The 19,646-nt window shown below is 37.0% G+C and overlaps 1 protein-coding gene across 1 annotated transcript in view; it reads right to left on the reverse strand.

Annotated features, from left to right (window-relative positions):
• Window positions 1-10,504: 10,504 nt before the first annotated feature.
• Window positions 10,505-19,646, reverse strand: part of LOC311592013 (vomeronasal type-2 receptor 116-like) — a gene marked incomplete at both ends in the record, with an annotated part of 41,421 nt that continues 32,279 nt past the window's right edge. Inside the window, one exon of the mRNA XM_084771934.1 lies at window positions 10,505-11,427. Coding sequence (XP_084628060.1) covers window positions 10,505-11,427 — 923 coding nt within the window. The remainder of the gene's footprint in view (window positions 11,428-19,646) is intronic.

Raw genomic sequence — 19,646 nt, forward strand, 5'->3', positions numbered from 1 at the left:
CATGCATTTCATTATTTCCAGCCTTTACTCCTCTTGGGTGTGTCTGTCTCTTTTTTCTAGATTGTTTAGGTATTCCATTAAGTTCCTTGTATGTGATGTCTCCAATTTCCTTATGAAAGCACCTAGTGCTATGAACTTTCCTCTTAACACTTATTTCATTGTGTCCCAAATGTTTGGATATGTTGTGCTTTCATTTTCTTTGAATTCTAAGAAGTCTTTCATTTCTTTCCTTATTTCATCCCTGACCCAGTTGTCACTGAGCAGGACATTGGTCAGTTTCCATGTGTTTATAGGCTTTTTGTTAATTATATTGTTGTTGATGCTCAGTTTAGGCCATGGTGGTCTGATAAGATGCAGGGGATTGTTTGAATTTTTGTATCTATTGAAGCTTGTTTTGTAACCAATTATATGGTCTATTTTGGAGAAGGTTCAATATGGCTTGGAGAAGAAAGTATATTCTTTTCTGTTTGGGTAAAAAATTCTGTGGATGTCTGTTAGGTCCATTTGATTTATGACACCTGTCAGCTTGATTATTTCTCTATTTAATTTCTGCCTTGAGGGTCTGTCCAATGGTGAAAGTGGGGTGTTGAGGTCTCCAACTATTATTGTCTTGGGATTGATTAATGATTTAAACTTTTAAAGTATTTCTTTTATGAATACAGATGCCCTAATATTTGGGTGTTAGATGTCCAGGATAGTAATGTCCTCTTGGTGGATTTTTCTCTGATTAGAAAAAAGTGTCCTTCTTGATCTTTCTTGAGCAATGTTAATTGAAATTCTACTTTATCAGAAACTAGAATGGCTACTCCTGCTTGCTTCCTGTGTCTATTTTCTTGAAAAAATTTTTTACAATCCTTTTACTCTCAGGCAATGGACATGTTTGTTGCTGAGATCTGTTTCTTGAATGCAGCATATTGATGGATCTTGATTTTGCATATGTTGTGTTAGCCTGTGTCTTTTTACTGGGGAGTTGAGGCCACTGCTATTGAGAGATATTAGTGACCAGTGGTTATTGAATCATTTTATTGTGGAATTGGTGATGATTGTGTGTGGAAGTGTCTGTTTGGGATTTACTGATGTGAAATTATCTGTATAGTGCATCTTCTTGTGCATGGTTGACCTCATTGCTATGAAGTTTTCATTCTATCTTCTGTAGAGCTGGGTTTGTGTTTCCATACTGTTTTTCTCAATTTTTAAATTTTTAGTATTGTCTAATTCTTTTTCCATGCCTTGAACTGCTTTATTTAATTCATTCACTTGCTTGTGTGTGCTTTCTTTTTCTCCTGGATGGCCTCTATTAGTTTGTTTGTATTTTCCTGGAATTATTGGTAGGATATATTCATTTCTTTTTTATAATTCTCAAATAACTATAATAGCATAGTTTTTGATGTCACTTTTCTGTGATTCTGCTATATTAGGATATCTGTTGGTGTTTGGGATTTCTGGTGGTTCCATATTGTTCTGGCTTTTGTTATGTGACTTCTTATTCTTTCCTTTAGGCAACTGCTGAGAGGACTTGAGCTTTCTGAGCTGGTACACAGGGGTGAATACCTTTAGGAGGCAGCTCCTTCCTATACTGGCTTGGCAGACTGTCTTTCTGTACCTATATTTGTCTAAGCTCTGCCACCTAGGATCCATGATTTTGTAGGGTTCCTCTGGCTACTTGTTCTCCTCTGAGGAGTCAGACACACATTAGACCTATGGCTTGGAAGCCAGATGCTGTGTGTCTTACACTGTGTTAATCCTTTGTTTCATAGGAGAACCATACTGCTCCAGTTCTATAAAGAGTCCAGTGTGCTCAGAGCTTGTGGCTTCCCATCCCGTGGGATGACCAGCCAGGTTGGGAGGTGAGGGTGGTGTGGGAGTTTTATTTTATCTTCCTTACTTGTTTAGACTGTGGAGGCCACAAGTCTGTGTTTTAGAAAATGGCCCACTAGTTCACTCACCTGTTTTGATGCACTGAGCCTCCCTACTGGTAGCCACTGCCCACCACTCACAGCTATTCATAGCCTGCAGCAGCACTTGCAGGTCTCTACTGCCCACTGCAGACCCTGATGGTCACTACTGCCCACCAATCACTGCTGCTTACAGCTCATGACTGTTCCCAGCTGCACTCTGCAGTAGAAGCTGCTGTCTCAAATACTCTGTTCCCCCAGGGGTTTCTGCTATTTCCTATGTTCAAGGGAGCTCAGGTTTTCCGAAGTTTGAACAGTGGAGTTGTCCCACTGTAGCAAGCAGAGAGCTTGATGCTCCTGGCTAACACATCAGTCCATTTTCCAGATTCAATTACTCTGGCTTCTAGACAAGGTCCTCACCACCATCTTGTCCATAGCCTACAATGTCATTTAACGCTTTTAAGGATCTTAAGTAGACTTGTGTTCAATATGGGCATTCTGCTCCTTGTATTTTGTGTCTTTGTGAATCTCTGTAGATTGTTCTGTTCTCTCTAATTGAAAGATCTTAGCAATATATTATCTTTTGTGAGTGAATATTTCCTAGATAGACTGACAATTTAAAAAGTTATTAAGACCAAGTTGACAGATACCAGGAAAATAATATTCCTCTAGTATTTGAAATATTGCCAAAAGAAGGCATGTATTCTTAAGCTCAATGACAAACTACATATCCTTCTAAGACTTATGCAAAGTTAAATGCCTTGACATTGTAATCATTGTGTGAGTTAAAAGAGAGAAACTATATAATTAAACAGGCTTGATGAATCAATTTAAGATGTGGTTTCTCATCATTTCCAGGCTGTCAGTCACCTGATATCTGATGAAAAGGAAGCAATGCTTATTTCTAAGCAACTGGAATATGGTACTTCTGTTACTACCTTTTAGACTGCATTCTGAACTTTTAAAAGAAATTACATATTAAAGATCATATCACCACTGTACTGCTATTGGGCCATTGCAATCTCAAGTCTGAATATGAATTTGTAATCCTATAAGTGCAAACAGGGCCTTAAATCAGGGCAATGATCATACAAGAAACAATAATAGTAATGACAATGAATTTATGTTCTAAGATGACCAATATGCTGATACAGTCTGCACAAGTAGTATTTGCATATGCTAGGATGGCAAGTGTGCCTTGACTTCTAGAGATGCTTTACTGAGTTTTATTCACCAAAGCACTTCTGTAAAACAAATAGAATTACATATGATTTACACGACCTTAAAAATCTTACCCTGAAGTTTTAAATCTATGTTTTGACACACAATAGCAGTGCTGGCAGTGCAGGATTTGCATCAATATGGATAACTTCATCAGGCACCTCTATTATTAACTACAATTAAATCTTCAGCAATTGCAGACAGAGAAAAATCTAGTTTATTTTGGCCATATAAAGTCACATCCTAATCTTCCAGGAATTTTGTCTGAGGAAAATGCAAAGGAAGATTTCCACTCAATACTGGTTTATTTCTTATAAACAGTAACCTAAAAGAACCACAGGAATATAATTAATGCTTTCATCAAAATGCTTCAGCACTGAAATAACATTGTTCAGTAACTGAATCACAGGCTTGCTTGATAGTTAACTATTGTTCATCATGTGTATTGAATACTATCAAGCCCTCACCATCTCATACTATAACCCCAGGAGGATTACTGTCAAACCATATTTGGTACATGGGTTGTACTCATTTCAACAATTTGAGGAAGATACAAATTTTTCTTGAGATAGTACTTAATTATTCTTAGCTTACTTTAACTGTTCTCATATCAGAAGTCATGAAGGATGTAATCAGTCTTCTACTCATAACCTTTGTTATTTTATTTCCCTGCAAAAATATTAAAAACTGACAATGATTTTGTATATGCTAGCAAGACTTTTTAGGAATTTTCCAACAGTATGCTGTAACCTACATCACAGGCATTCCGTATAACACTTAGCATCAATTTTTTTTGTACAAAGATCTCATGGACAACTTGAAAATTATTTAAAACATATGAGGGGAAAAATAGTATTACTTCTCTTCATACTAATTTATATTCTACTTTTTAAATTTTTATTCATGGAATTGTCATCAAAAATAAATTACTGCAGATTGCTAGCCAAGAAGGTGACAGAGCATGTTGATTTGACAATGTTTTGCAGATGACATCATACATAATATAATTTAACAGAGCATTCCCAAAGACAGGCTATGTTCTTCTCTGATGTTTTATTATCTTCCATCAAACTACTATTATTACAATGACAACTCTGTATATTTAAGGAATCATTGTATGTCTTATAAGCAGGGTTTTTTTCTAATAAACATAAGAATCCAATACTTGCTCTGACATTGTAATTGTGTTGTGTCCATGGGCAAGTTTCTTCATTTGATTCAATAAAAAATGATTTATTGTGTACTCCAATTCATCATGTGCTCCAATCTGACCCAAGGTAACAAAGATGTACTTATATTCTACTTTTATACTCTAATTTTTAAAAAAATTACACAATGACAGCATACTGCTACAGAACATGTTTCCTCTCTCTCAAAAAAATTCAGTGCCACTGTTTTGTGGAGAGATGTTATGTCAAGTCATAAGAAATGCCCTGATTCAGTAGCTCACTTGAGCTAAAATTATGTTTGCATTTTTCCTCTGGGTGCTAAATACCCAGTGTGGATACCTGGAAGACTAACTTGACTTGAAGAAGATGGATGAAGAAAATCCAGTGTGCCTACAGATGTTGCACCTGAAGAAGAGAAAGTTAAAGGATTTGTGCACTAATCAAGCCATGAAAAACAGTCTCTCTACTAACAATGAATCAAATGAAACTAGTGACTCAGGTAACTTATTTGGTTAAATCACAAGGAAAAGATATGATTGCTGAATTGCTTTTCCATTCTATGGGATAAATTTTGGATGCATCTGTTATATAAAACCTAAGAGACCACAGATGTCAGGCCAGACTACTATAACCAGCAAAATTATTAATAACCATTGACTGAGAAACCAAAATATTCCATTACAAAACTAAATTCAAACATTATATATGCACAAATCCCTCTTTACAGAAGTTACTGGAAGGAAAATTCCACCCTAACAGGGCAAGCTACAACCAAAACTACACAGGAAATAAATAACAACACCATTGCAAAAACACATCCATATAAAAGCTCTACTGTAAACCACATCAAAATTAAGGGACTTAACGGTCCCTGGTCATTAGTATCTCTCAACATCAATGGTCTCAATTCTCTAATAAAAGGACACATGCTAACTGAATGGACATGTAAACAACATCAAAGTTCTTCTATATTCAAGAAACACATCTCAACCACAAGTAGAGACATTACCTCAGAGAAAAAGACTGGAAAAAATATTCCAAGCAAATGGTGACAAGAAGCAAGCTGGGGTACCCATTTTAATATCTAATAAAATAGACTTTCAACCAAAATTAATCAAAAGGGATGAGGAAGGATACTTCATACTCATCAAAGATAAATTCAACCAAGATGACATCACAATTCTGAACTTCTATGCTCTCAATACAAAAGCACCCATATTTGTAAAAGAGCTATTAAACCATTTCTGCATTTCTGGAATGAAGCTTACCTGGTCATGGTGAATATCGTTGATGTGTTCTTTGTAGGAGACTTATACACCCAACTTTTATTGAAGGATAGGTCATTGAAACAGAAACTAAGCCAAGAAATAATGACATTAATTAGCCTCATGAATCAAATGGACCTAACAGATATCTAAAGAACTTTTCATCCAAACACAAAGGATTATACCTTCTTTTCAGCACCCCATGTAACATTCTTCAAAATTGATCACATAGTGGGTCACAAAGCAAGCCTCAACAGATACAAGATTGAAATAATACCTTGTATCCTATCAGATCACCATGGTCTAAGTCTGGACTTCAACAACAAAAGACTACACACACATGGAAACTAAACAACTCTCTACTTAATGACATCTGGGTCAAGGAAGAAATAAAAAGGAAATTAAGGACTTCCTAAAATTCAATGAAAATGAAGGAACAACATATCCAAATTATTGGGAAACATTGAAAGCAGTGCTAAGAGAAAAATTCATAGCACTAAATGCCATTATAAACAAATTCAAAACATCCCATATAAGCAAATTAATGACACATCTGGAGCCCTATCGAAAAAAAGAAGGAGAAACACCCAAGAGGAGTATATGGCTGGAAATAATCAAACTCAAGGCTGAAAACAATAAATTAGAAACAAAGAGAACAATTCAAAGAATCAACAAAACCAAGAGCTGCTTCTTTGAGAAAATCAACAAGATAGACAAATTGTTGGCCAAACTAACTAAAACACAGAGAGATATTATCCAAATCAACAAAATCAGAAATGAAAAGGGAGATATAACAACAGACACTGAAGGTATACAAAGCATCATAAGATCCTACAAAAGGCATGTATGCAATAAAAATTGAAAATCTGAGGGAAATTGATTATTTTCTTGATCGATTCCACTTGGCATAATTGAATCAAGAACATACAAAAAATAAATACTTCCAGTTCCCCTACAGAAATAGAAGCAATCTTTGACATTCTCTCAAGCAAAAAAAGGGCCTAGTGGTTTCATTGCAGAATTCTACCAGACCTCCAAAAAAGAGACAATACCAATACTCTTCAAGCTACTGCAAAAGATAGAAATGGAAAGAACATTACCAAATTCATTCTATGAGGCCACAGTCATGTTGATACCTAAACCTCATAAAGACACAACAAAGAAAGAGAATTTCAGACCAATTTCTCTTATGAACATTGATGCAAAAATACTCAAAAAAAAATACTCACAAACTGAATACAAGAACACATCAAAGATATTCACCATGACCAGTTAGGCTTCATTCCAGACATGCAGGGATGGTTTGATATATGGAAGTCAATCAATCTAATCCATCATATAAACAAACTGAAAGAAAAAACCCACATGATCACCTCCTTAGATGCAGAAAAAGCATTTGATGATATCCGACACCCAATCATGTTTAAAGTTTTGGAGAGATCAAGGATACAAGGCACATACCTCAAAATAATAAAGGCTACATACCAGAAGCCAATAGCTAATATCAAATTAAATGGAGAGAATATTCAAGGAAACTGGGCATGGTGGTGCACGCCTTTAATCCCAGCACTTGGGAGGCAGAGGCAGGTGGATCACTGTGAGTTCAAGGCCAGCCTGGTCTACAAAGCGAGTCCAGGACAGCCAAGGCTACACAGAGAAACTCTGTCTTGAAAAAAAATATTCAAGGAAATTCCTCTAAAATCTGTGACAAGGCAAGGTTTCCCACTCTCTATATATCTCTTCGATTTAGTTCTTGAAGTTCTAGCAAGAACAATAAGGCAAAAATAAAACAAACAAAAAAAACCCAGGAGATTGAGGGGATTCAAATGGAAAAAAGGGTGTCAAATTATCCATATTTGCTGATGACATGATATTGTATATAAGTGACCCCCAAAATTGCACTGGAGAACTCCTACAGCTGATAAACATCTTCAGCAAATTGGCTGGATACAAAATTAACTCAAAAAGGTCAGTAGCCTTCCTATATACAAATGACAAACATGCAGAGGAAGAAATTAGGAAAACCACACCCTAGCCACAAGCAATACAAAATATCTAGGAATATTTCTAACGAAACAAGTAAAGGACTTGTTTGAAAAAAAACTTCAAATCTCTGAAGAGATTGAAGATGATATCAGAGGATGGAAATATCTCCCTTGTTCATGGATCAGGAGAATTAACATAGTAAAAATGGCCATCTTACCAAAAGCAATTTACAAATTCAATGCAATCCCTATCAAAATACCTGTACAATTTTTAAAGACACTGAAAGATCAATTCTCAATTTCATATGGAAAAACAAAAACCCAGAATAGCTAAAATAATACTCTACAATAAAAGACTCTCTGGAGGAATCTCCATATGTGATCTCAAGCTGTACTACAGAGCAACAGTAATTGAAACAGCATGGAAGAGGCACATCAATAAGCTGATTGGTCAATGGAATTGAATCAAAGACCAAGAAAGGAATCCACACACATATGGTCAATTGATTTTTCACAAAGAAGCCAAATAAATGGAAAAAAGGATAGCATCTTCAACAAATGATTCTGGTCTAACTGGATGTCTACATGTAGAAAAATGCATTTAGACTCATATTTATCTCCATGAACAAAACTCAAGTTGAAGTGGATTAGAGACCTCAACATAAAGCCAGAGACACTAATTCCATTAGAAGAAAAAGTGGGCAAGAGACTGGAACACACTGGCACAGGAGACAAATTCCTGAACAGAACACCAATCACCCAGGCCTTAATGTCACCAATCAAAAAATGGGACCTCATGAGACTGAGAAGCTTCTGTAAGGCAAACTACACTGTGAACAGAACAAAGGAACAGCCTACAGACTGGGAAAAGATATTTACCAACCCTACACATGACAAAGGTCTAATATCCAAAATCTATAAAGAACTCAAAAAATTAAACACCACCAAACTAAATAACCCAATTGAGAAATGCAGCTCAGAACTAAACAGAGAATTCTCAACAAATGAATATCGAATGGCTGAGAAACACTTAAAAAATGCTCAGCATCATAAGGCATCCCAGAAGTGCAAATCAAAATGACTGTGAGAGTCCATCTTACACCCATCAGAAAGGCTAAGATCAAAAACTTAAGTGACAGCACATGCTGGTGAGGAAGTGGAGAAAGAGGAACACTCCTTCATTGCTGATGGGAATGTGAAATTGTACAACCACGTTGGAAATCTATCTGGCACTTCCTCAGAAAACTGGAAATATGGCTTCCTCAAGACCCAGTTATTCTACTTCTTGAAATATATGCAGAAGATGCTCCACCACACAACAATGACATATACTTAACCATGTTCATAGCAGCCTTATTCGTAATAGTCAAAACCTGGAAAGAGCTTAAATGTCACTCAGTCAAAGAATAGGTAAAAAAAAATTGTGGAATATTTACATTATGGAATACCACTCAGCTATTAAAAACAAGAGAATCCTGAAATTTTTGGACAAATAGATGGAACTAGAAATGATTATACTGAGTGAGCTAACTCAGAAGCAGAAAGACTCACATGGTATATACTCACTTATAATTGGACACTAGCCCAAAAGTGATGTCCCATGAAAGTCTTCACTTACCAGGAGATTGGCAAAGGTGTGAGGACATCCTACTGGGACTCTAGGTGAGAGAAGTATGGGAGAATGGGAAATAGAAGGATCCTCAGGGTCCTAGAAACCTACAAGAGCAACATCATGCTGAGTAGACCTGGGCCAAGGGGTTCTACTCAAACTACTCCACTATCCAAGGACAGTACATGCAGCAAACATTGAACCCCTACTCAGATCTAGCTAATGGCCAGGACATGCTCCACATTTGAGTGAAGAGTGAGGACTTATTCTGACATGAACTCTGGTGCCCCATATTTTACTACTTCCCCTTGGTGGGGAGGCCTGGTGGCACTCAGAGAAAGGATAAGCAGGCTACCAAGATGAGACTTGATAGCCTATAATAATGTAGTGGGAATGTAGGTACCCCTCAGTCACACACCTAAGGTAGGGGAATAGAGTGAAAGCAGGATGGGTGGAGGAACAGGAAGATACAAGGCATAGGAGAATTTAGATGTAATGTGAATAGATGAATTTTAAAAATTTTTAAAAGAATGAAATATGTTACCTAAAATGTAATATTCATTTTTAAATGTATTAAAATAAATACATTATTGTTGGACATGGTGACACATCTTCAATGGCGGCATAGTGTAGGCAAACAAACTCAGATATCCAAGAGTTTAAGCCACAATGGTCTACTTATGTAGCTGCAGGCCAAAAACAAGGATGCATAATGAAATCCTTTTTTTGTTGGTTTGGTTGGTTGGTTTTTTGTTTGTTTGTTTTGTTATCTTTATAAATATATTTTATTAATATATTCTTATTACATCTCAATTGTTATCCCATCCATTGTATCTACCCATTCCTCCCTCCCTCCCACTTTCTCCCTATTCCTCTCCCCTTTGACTGTGACTGAGGGGGGACCTCCTCCCCCTGTATATGCTCATAGGGTATCAAGTCTCTTCTTGGTAGCCTGCTATCCTTCCCCTGAGTGCCACCAGGTCTCCCCAACCAGGGGATGTGGTGGAATATGGGGCACCACAGTTCATGTGAAAGTCAGACCCCACTCTCTGCTCAATTGTGAAGAATGTCCTGTTCATTGGCTAGATCTGGGTAGGGGTTCAAAGTTTACGGCACATATTGTTCTTGGCTTGTGCAAAAGTTTGAGATCCATAGGGTCTTAAAAACATAAAAGAAGAACTTTTACTGAAAAAAGAATGACATGAATCACAAGCATAAAATAAAAATAATGGTTCCAGTGCAAAAGACTGGCAAAATGAACACACGGAATCATATAATATTATACCTGAATAACATATGTAAAATAATATGCTACTAGTATCAGAAATTGTATTTTATTTACTAACAATTTTGAACTAAATTATAAATGAATATTCTTTCTTGAATGGGTTTTTTGTCTGATGTCAAGAAAGGAGTTCTTATCTGGCCTTAACAAAATAATGTAGCACTTTGGGGCAAAAATCAAGCCAAGGAGTGCAGTACTGGAAGCCAAGATACAAAAGACTTCCATTGCCACCATGACTTTCCCTGTGGTGCTATGGTAGACAGGAAGGAATGTGACCCAGACACAGAAGAATACCTGCATGCTGAATGACAGAAATTTGGCTTCATTGAATGTGTCAGGCAGATTCCTGGAGAAGAAGGCCATGATACAGGTCACAAGTGCCAAAGAGCAGAGGTATCCCAGGACACAGTAGAAGGCAACTGCTGAACCCTTGTTGCACACAACGATGATGTGGCCATGTTCCGCATGAATATCTTGATCCACAAAGGGTGGAGAGGTGACCAGCCAGATTCCACAGAGAACAAGTTGGATCATTGTGCAGATGGGAATGATGAAATTAGGGGCCCTTGATACCATTAACCACCTCACCATTATTCCAGAAACAGTGACATTAAATGCAATAACCACTGTGATAACTTTGGCCAACACTGTGGAGAGAGCCACAGTGAACAAAATTCCAAATGCTGTCTGCTGCAAGATGCAGGTGGCGGTGGTAGGCTGGCCAATGAAGAGCAAGGAACTGAGGAAACAGAGGATGAGTGTCAGTAGCAGGATGTAACTGAGAGCCCGATTATTTGCCTTGACAATGGGTGTGTTTCTGTGCTTCAGGAAGATTACAAGAACCACAGCTGTGAGTACAGAGAAGCACAGTGCTGTGGTTATTACAGCCATGCCCAAGGGGTCTTCATAGGCCAAAAAGCTCACAGATTTCTGTAGGCAGTGGTTATTCTTTAAGTTTGCATAATGACTTTCTGGACATTTCAAACACTGAGGCATATCTGTTCAGAAATTAGGGTGAGTGTGAATAAGTTCTCTGGTGTTCTCTTTCCCATTGTGTTGTTACTCAGCCTAAGGTTTTGCTTATTCTACAAGACTCAGTCAGTGGTATTTTGGAATTTTAACTTTGTTCATGAATGCATTCATCTTAATTTGATTTAAGTATGAGTTCAAAATATAGTTACTAACAGAAAACTGTATAGAATCTTGTATTCATGACTGAAGTACTTTTCATCTGTGGATACTGAATATATTTGTGAGCCTACCTATTAGAAAAAGTACAGGGAAGAGGTATATTTTGAAATAGGGTTTCGTACCTGAAGTTATGAACCCATATGAAATTTCAAAAGAAATGAAAAAAGATGCTATACCTTAAAAAAGTACTCATCAGGTGACATTTTGATTCTTAACAATTATGACAAAATACAAGAGCTCCAAGTTTGTAAAAGAATCATTACTATAGCTTAAATCAAATATTGACACTCACACAACTGATACTGGGATGTCTCAGTACCCCACTCTCACCAATAACAGGTCATCCAGACAAAAGCTAAACAGAGAAATATTTGTGCTAATAGACATTTTAAACAAAAGGGCCTAACATATCTACAGATCACTTCACCCAAACACAAAAGAATAAACCTTTTCACAGCACTTCATGGAACTTCATACAAAATTGACAACATACATAGGCATGAAACAAGTCTTAACAGATAAAGCAATATCAAAATAGTCCCCTTAATATTATACAGCTAGCACTCATTAAAGTTGAATATCAACTAAACTTTCTGTACGAAAACACATAAGTATTTGAAGAAAGAAATTGAAGAAGGTATGAGGAGACTGAAAATTCTTCTGTGCTCATATATCGATGGGATTAACAAAGCAAAAACAACCATCTTAACAAAAGCTTACACAGATTCAATAAATTCCCCTTAAAATTCCAACAAAGTATTTTACAGAACTTGAAGGGACTCTCAACTTCATATGTAAAAATAAAAAATCCAGGATACCCAAAGCAATCTTAAACAATAAGAAACTGCTGGAGGTACCAATATCTCTGATTGCAAGTTGTAACACTGAGAGTAATAAAAACTGGATGGTATTGACATAAAAAAGAGACTGGTTGGTCAATGGAATTGAATTGCAAACACAGATAGAAATTCAAACACATATGATAAAGAGTCCAACAATACATACTGAAATAGTAACATCTTTATCAAATGGTAGTGGTACAACTGGATTTATAAGTGGAGAAATATGCACATATGTCTATACTCACCACCTTACAAAAAACTAAACTCCCATTGTATTAAAGACCTTAATATAAAAGAAGATACATTCTCAGGCTGATGTTTCAATACATCTATTAGAAATCATGTCTGGTTACAGGAGATGAACTATTCAGTCTTCATATCCTCCATTACTAGGAGTTTAAGCTAAGGCTACTCTCATATATTTGTGGGAGTTTCCATTGTCCTAGGTTTCTAGTTCATCCAAGACTTGCCCCACCACCACTAATACAGTGGCCTCTCCCAGTACTTTTTCCCTCTATCTTTCCCAATCTTATCCCTCATATTTGGATGCCTATCCCAGCCCAGCCCCCTTCTTCCATTGACCCATGATATTTTATCTATTTCTCCTTCTTTGCTAGATTCCAGCATTCCACCCTGGGTCCTATTTGTTACTTAGCTTCTTGTGCATTGTAGTTTGTAGTATGGTTATCCTAACTTTGTGATTAATAGACACTTATACATAGATATTTCTCGTAAAAAAACATAAAAATAGTTGAGCAAACTTTAGACCCATAGTTTATCCTGACTACAAGATGGTTAGGGGCAAAAGGTGCAGCACAACTTTTGGAACTATGACAATGTTAATGATATTCTTTTATTCTTGCAGCCAGGATTTAGCATAGCTGTCAGAGAGGCTTCACCCAGCAATAGATGGAAACTGATGCAGATATGCACAACTGAAAATTATATGGAACTTGAGGAATCTTGTGGAAGAGTGGGAGGAAGGACTGAAGGAGCCACAGAGTCCAATGACACCACAAGAAAACTACTATATCAACTAGTCTAAAAGAAAATAATGTTGCAAAAAGCTTTGAATGCATTGGTAAAAGTGAATCTTTTCCGAACACAACTCTGAGAGTAAAGGCACTAAGGTAAACAATTGATAAATGAAGTCTCATGGAACTGAAAAAATATAACTCAATAGACACAGTAATTTAGACAAAGTACCTTTCTGGAGGATGAGAAATTATTTTTGCAAACTCCATATCTGAAAGACCACTAATGCACAGAGTATATTAGGAATTTAGGAAACTATATATAAAAAATGGTGGACAGATATAAACAGAGAATGTAAAATACAAGATTCACAAATGGAGTTTAAGAAAAACTATTTTTAAATGTTCAAAATTCTTAGACACCCAGAAATGTAATGCAAATCAAAACTACTTTGAAGAGGAGATGATATCTAAGATGGCAGCACCAATCTCACATGGTGTGGGACTAGAAGAATAGCAGTGATCTTGGAATGAACAACTCCATTTCAGTGTTCCCAATGTGAAAGGAAAGCCCACATCAGTGAGTGAGTCCAACATCAGGTCACCAATCTAATCCTGGGGAAAGTCCCCCATTTTCTGGGAAGCAGTCTCAGTCTACAGCCATCCACATACTCCCACCTTCCTGTGGGTGGATACCTTCGAAATACCAATGTACCTGGCTCCAACCTTGAAACCCATCATGACAAGGATCCACAGAGATAGCCCCTGCTTCTGCTCCAAAAGGCATCCTGTCTCCCAATGGAGAACACCCAGATTTCTGGGCTCACAAGTACTCTGGGCTTGTGGAACACAACAAACACAATGTCTTAGCACAGTATCTTCGCAGCAGAAGCTCATTAATCTCAGAGCAAGAGAGCCAGTGCAGGGTGGCTAACTCCAGGAATTCACCTGACAAGAGAAATCCCCATGAGTCCACTTTGTCCTGAGGATCATATATCAGTGGAGAGATACAAGCAATTCCCTGAAAGCCAACTGCCATTCAGGGAGCATATCCAACAACCCCAGGAGTGCTCCTGCAGGAACATCTGGCTTCTTGCCCAGGGATCTTTCTAAATCCCCAAGAACTCCAGCAGGAACCAAGAACAACCAGCCAGTGCAAGACACAACCAGATGGCTAAGCACCATCTTAAAAACAAAATCAACAAAAGCAAGAACAACATGGGATCTTTAGAAACCAGTTATCCACTTGCAACCAACCCTGCATACAATAATGAAACTGAAACATAGCAAAGTGACATTAAAACTATTCTAAAGAAGATAATCATGGCTTTTTTAAAGGAAGCCCTTAAAGGAACACAGGAAGATACAAGCAAACAGATTGAGGCTTTAAAAGTAGTAATGAATAAATCACTCCATGAAATACAGGAAAATAGAAGCAAACACTAGAGGGAAATGAATAAAAATGATTAAAGATCTGAATATGGAAATGAAAAAATTTAAAAAGCACAAACTGAGGAAATCATGCAAAGGAAGAACTTAAAGAAGAAAAGAGGAACTACAAGGTGAGTGTCACCAACAGAACACAAGAGATGGAGAAATTTCTCTAGTATAGAAGATAAAATTTTTTAAAAATTGAATAATCTTTCAAGGAATTTATTAAACCTAAAAAATGTGTGACACAAAACATCCAAGAAATCAAAGCCATCCTAAAAAGAACAGTGCTAAGAATGATAGGAAAAGAAGAAAGAGAAGATTCCTGGCTCCAAGGCCAAGAAAATATTTTCAACACACCATTTAAGAAAAATTCTTGAGTCAAAAGAAAGAAGTGACTATAAGCATACAAGAGGCCTACAAAAAAACATGTAGATTAGACGAGAAATAAAGAACTTCTCACTTCATAATAACCAAAACACTAAATGTACAGGCCAAAGAAAAATATTAAAATCTGCAAGAGAAAAAGGCCAAGTAACATGTAATCATAAACCTATCAGAATCATACCTGATTTCTTGCCAGAAAACATAAAAGACAGAAGGGCTTCAGCAGATGTCTTGAAATCCCTGAGAGACCACAGATGCCAATCCAAACTACTGTACATAGGAAAACTTTCTATCACCATATATGGAAAAAACAAGATATTCCACAAGCAAACCAAAATATAACAATATCTCTGCATAAACCTAGCCTTACATAAGGTACTAGAAGGAAAACTCTTATTCAAGAAGGTTAACTACACTGAATAAAACAGAGAATATAAATAAATTCACTTAAAGAAGACAAGAGAACAAACACACCACCACAATCAACATCAAAAAAGGAACTAACAATCACAGGTCATTAATATCACCCAACGTCAATGGACTCAAGTCTCTAATAAAAAGACACAGACTAACAAAGTGGATGCATGAAGAGGATCATCTTGCTAATGCAAGAAACACACCTTAACACAAAGGTAGAGATTACCTGAGAGTAAAGGGCTAGAAAAAGTTTTTTCAAGCAAACAGATCTAAGAACCAAGTTGTAGCAGACATTTTAATATGTAATAAAATAGACTTTGAACCAAATTTAATTTGAAGAGATGAGGAAGGACATGTCATACTCATCAAAGCAAAAGTCCAGCATGATGGCATTGCTCCAAATGAAAAAGCAAAGACCTTTGGAAATTAAACACTGATAAACTCTACCATACATTGATCTCCAAACATTAATAGTGGGGGACTCCAAAACTCTATTCTTGCAAATACATACATACATACATACATACATACATACATACATAAAACAAATAAATAAACAGAAAATTATGACTCTAACAGATGTCATGAATCAAATGGACCTAACAGACACCAGCAAAACATTTCACCCGAACGCACCTTCTTCAGAGCATCTCATGGAATCTTCTCCAAAACTGACAATATACTAAGGCACAAAACATGTCTCACCAGATACAAGAAGACTGATATGATCCCTTGTATCTAATCAGACCACCATGGACTAAAGCTGAACTTCAACAACAACAGAAGTAACAGAAAGCCTACACATACATTGAAATGGAACAAATATCTACTGAATAACAATAGGGAAAATAAATAAAGAAATTAAAGACTTGCTGAAGTTCAATGAAAAAAACAAACAGCATACCTAAACTTATAGGACACAAGATGCTTCCTATGCTAAGAAGAAAGTTCAAAGAACTATGTGCTTTCATAAAGATATTGAAGATACCTCATGAGACCAATTTATCAGCACACCTGGAAGCTATAGAAGAAAATGAATCAGACACAACCAAGAGGAGTAGAAGGCTGGAAATAATGAAACGTGTGGCTGAAATCAACAAATTAGAAACAAAAAGAACAATTCAAAGAATCAATGAAACCAAGAGCCAGTTCATTGAGGAAATCAACATGATAGAAAAACTAAAAGCAGAGAGACACTATCCAAAGTAACCATATCAGAATGAACAGGGGGAATTAACAACAGAAACAGAGTAAACCCTAAGAATCATTAGGTCTAACTTCAAAAGCCTATATGGCACAACATTTGAAAATCTAAATTAAATGGACAATTTTCTTGACAGATTCCACTTACCAAATTTGATTCAAGACAAGGTAAAAACAAATTAAATAGCACTGTTGAAATGCCCAAGTCATGAAATCTCCACAGACTATAAGAGACCAGCCAGATGCAATGTACACAGGGTCTTGTTTAGTGATTGAGCTCCAGAGCAAGGACTGTCTATTCCCCAGAGGATGAGGAAGGTGGGCGACTTTGATTCCTTAGAATATAGTGTTTAAAAAGGCAGAAACCACAGTGGGACTTTCCCAGCCTTGGTGTGAAATGATTGGGTAAGTGGTATAGGAGAAGTGTCCTTAACTGATAAGCTACAAGGCAGAGGAGCTTTGAGTCATGCTGCAGTGGGACTCTTATCTAAATTTTTCATCTGCTGTGGCTGTTACACTGTGGGTCTCCCACACAATTGGAAAAGGAGAAGATGGCCCTAATCTGATAAGGTGAGCTTTTGTTTGGATCTCAGGGAAGTGAGCCCCTTGTCTAGCTGCCAGGGAAGTTGACTTCAATCTGATTAACCATAGGGCAGGGAGGGAACTTCTACTCAAGGAAGCTAGCCCTTGTCCAGTTCTCACACTATATTCCCCAAGGAAATAGATGCAGTTGTCAAAAGTCTCCCAATCAAAATAGCCCTAAGACAGATGGATTCAGTACAAAATTCCACCAGACCTTCAAAGAAGGACTAATACCAATACACTTATAAATATTCCACAAAATAAAAAGATAAGACACATTATAAAACTGATTCTATGAGGCTACAGTCACCTGGATATCTAAAGCACACATCAATCAAGCAATGAAAGACAATTTCAGATGAATTTCCCTTATGAACATTGATGCAAAAATACTCAATAAAATACTCACAAACTGAATCCAAGAACACATAAAAAATATCATCCACCCTGGCCAAGTAAGCTTCATTCCAGCCATGCAGGAGTGCATCAATATACAGAAATCCATCAGTGTTATCCACTATCTGACAGAGGGCTAATATCCAAAATATAAAAAGACCTCTCAAAATTAAACAACAGCAAACCCAATAATCCAATTAAAAGTGGGGTACAGCACTAAACAGACAATTCTCAACAGAGGAATACTGAATGCTTAACATCCTTAGCCATCTGAAAATTCAAATCAAAACAACCCTGAGATTCCTATCAGAATGGCTAAGATCAAAACCAGAAGAGATAACACATACTGTTAAGGATGTGGAAAGGGGACTACTCCTTCATTGATGGTGGGAGTGCAAACTTGTACAACCACTTTTGGAACCAACTTGTGGCTTTCTCAGAAAATTGAGAACAGCTCTGCCTCAAGACTCAGTTATACCACTCCTGGGCATATGTCCACATGATAGTCCACCATACATCAAGGACATTTCTTCAACTATGCTCATATAGGTGTTATTAATAATAGCCAGAAACTGGAAACAACCCAGATGAACTTCACCCCAACAATGGATGAGGAAACTGTGGTACATCTACACAATGGAATACTATTCAGCTATCAAAAACAAGGACATCATGAAATATTATGGCAAATGGATAGAACTAGAAAAAAATCATTGTGCGTGTGATAACTCAGATGCTTAAAGACAACTATGGCATATATCGCTTATAAGTGGATATCATCTCTTAAGTAAATGATAACCAAGCTACAATATATTGACTCAGAGAGGTTAGGTCAGTTGTTCTTAAATTTCTTAATGCAGTGACTCATTAATATACTGTGCTACTGCTATGAAATGTAATATAAATATCTTTTTTTCTGATGGTCTTAGCTGACCATTGTAGAAAATTCTGTAGTCACAAAAGGGATTGTATCCCACAGATTGGAAAGAGCTGGGTTAGGGAAAGCTGCATTATCTACTGGGAATGATTGTATCTCCCTGGGAAGGGGGAATAGAATATATTTTACCGGTAGGCTAGAAGCAGGTAAAGGAAGGACCAGGAGGGAACAAGTCTGGATGAAGATAGAATGGAGAGATAGTGTTGGTAGATGCTGTTAGCAATGGTGTGGGCATTTGTGTTTATCTGGAAACATCCTTGAATCTTTGATAGTGATCCTATAATAACTCGTGGCAGTGGAGAATAAGGAATTTCATCTGTACTTTTCTTGTGACCTGGCTAGGACTCTATCGGTGTAATTGGGTGGCAACAAATTCAGTTTTTAATCAAGAAGGTCCCATGAAATCCTCAAATAACACAGGCTTATATAAAGAAAATAAATACTCATTCTCCAGAAGCTTAAAGAACAAGTACAACTTCCATATAAGTCATTGAACATAGAGAAATTGACTAGTGCTCTCATGGAGCCTGTTGAAGTGACTGACAAAATTTTATTTTCTGGCTGTAAGAAGTGTGTCCTTCATTGTCATTGGAAGCTTGCAATGCCTGGAAAACATGACATGTGAATATCACTCCTCACCTGTCCCTTAAAGTAAGGCAAGCCACAATAGGGAAGGTGACCTTCCCCAGCCTACTAGCTGAATAAGGAATATGGCTTTTTGCATAATAGAAAAACTGTCAGCCAAGGGTTGGCCAGGAAATAGGGAGATAATTTTGGGCTTAAAGGAGAATCAGGCAGACATGGATGGAGGCAGAAGACAAGAGTGATGAAATAGAGCAGGCATCTGGGCAGTGAAA

Source organism: Acomys minous (assembly GCF_964271855.1).
Source record: "Acomys minous genome assembly, chromosome: 2".
Lineage (NCBI taxonomy): Eukaryota > Metazoa > Chordata > Mammalia > Rodentia > Muridae > Acomys > Acomys minous.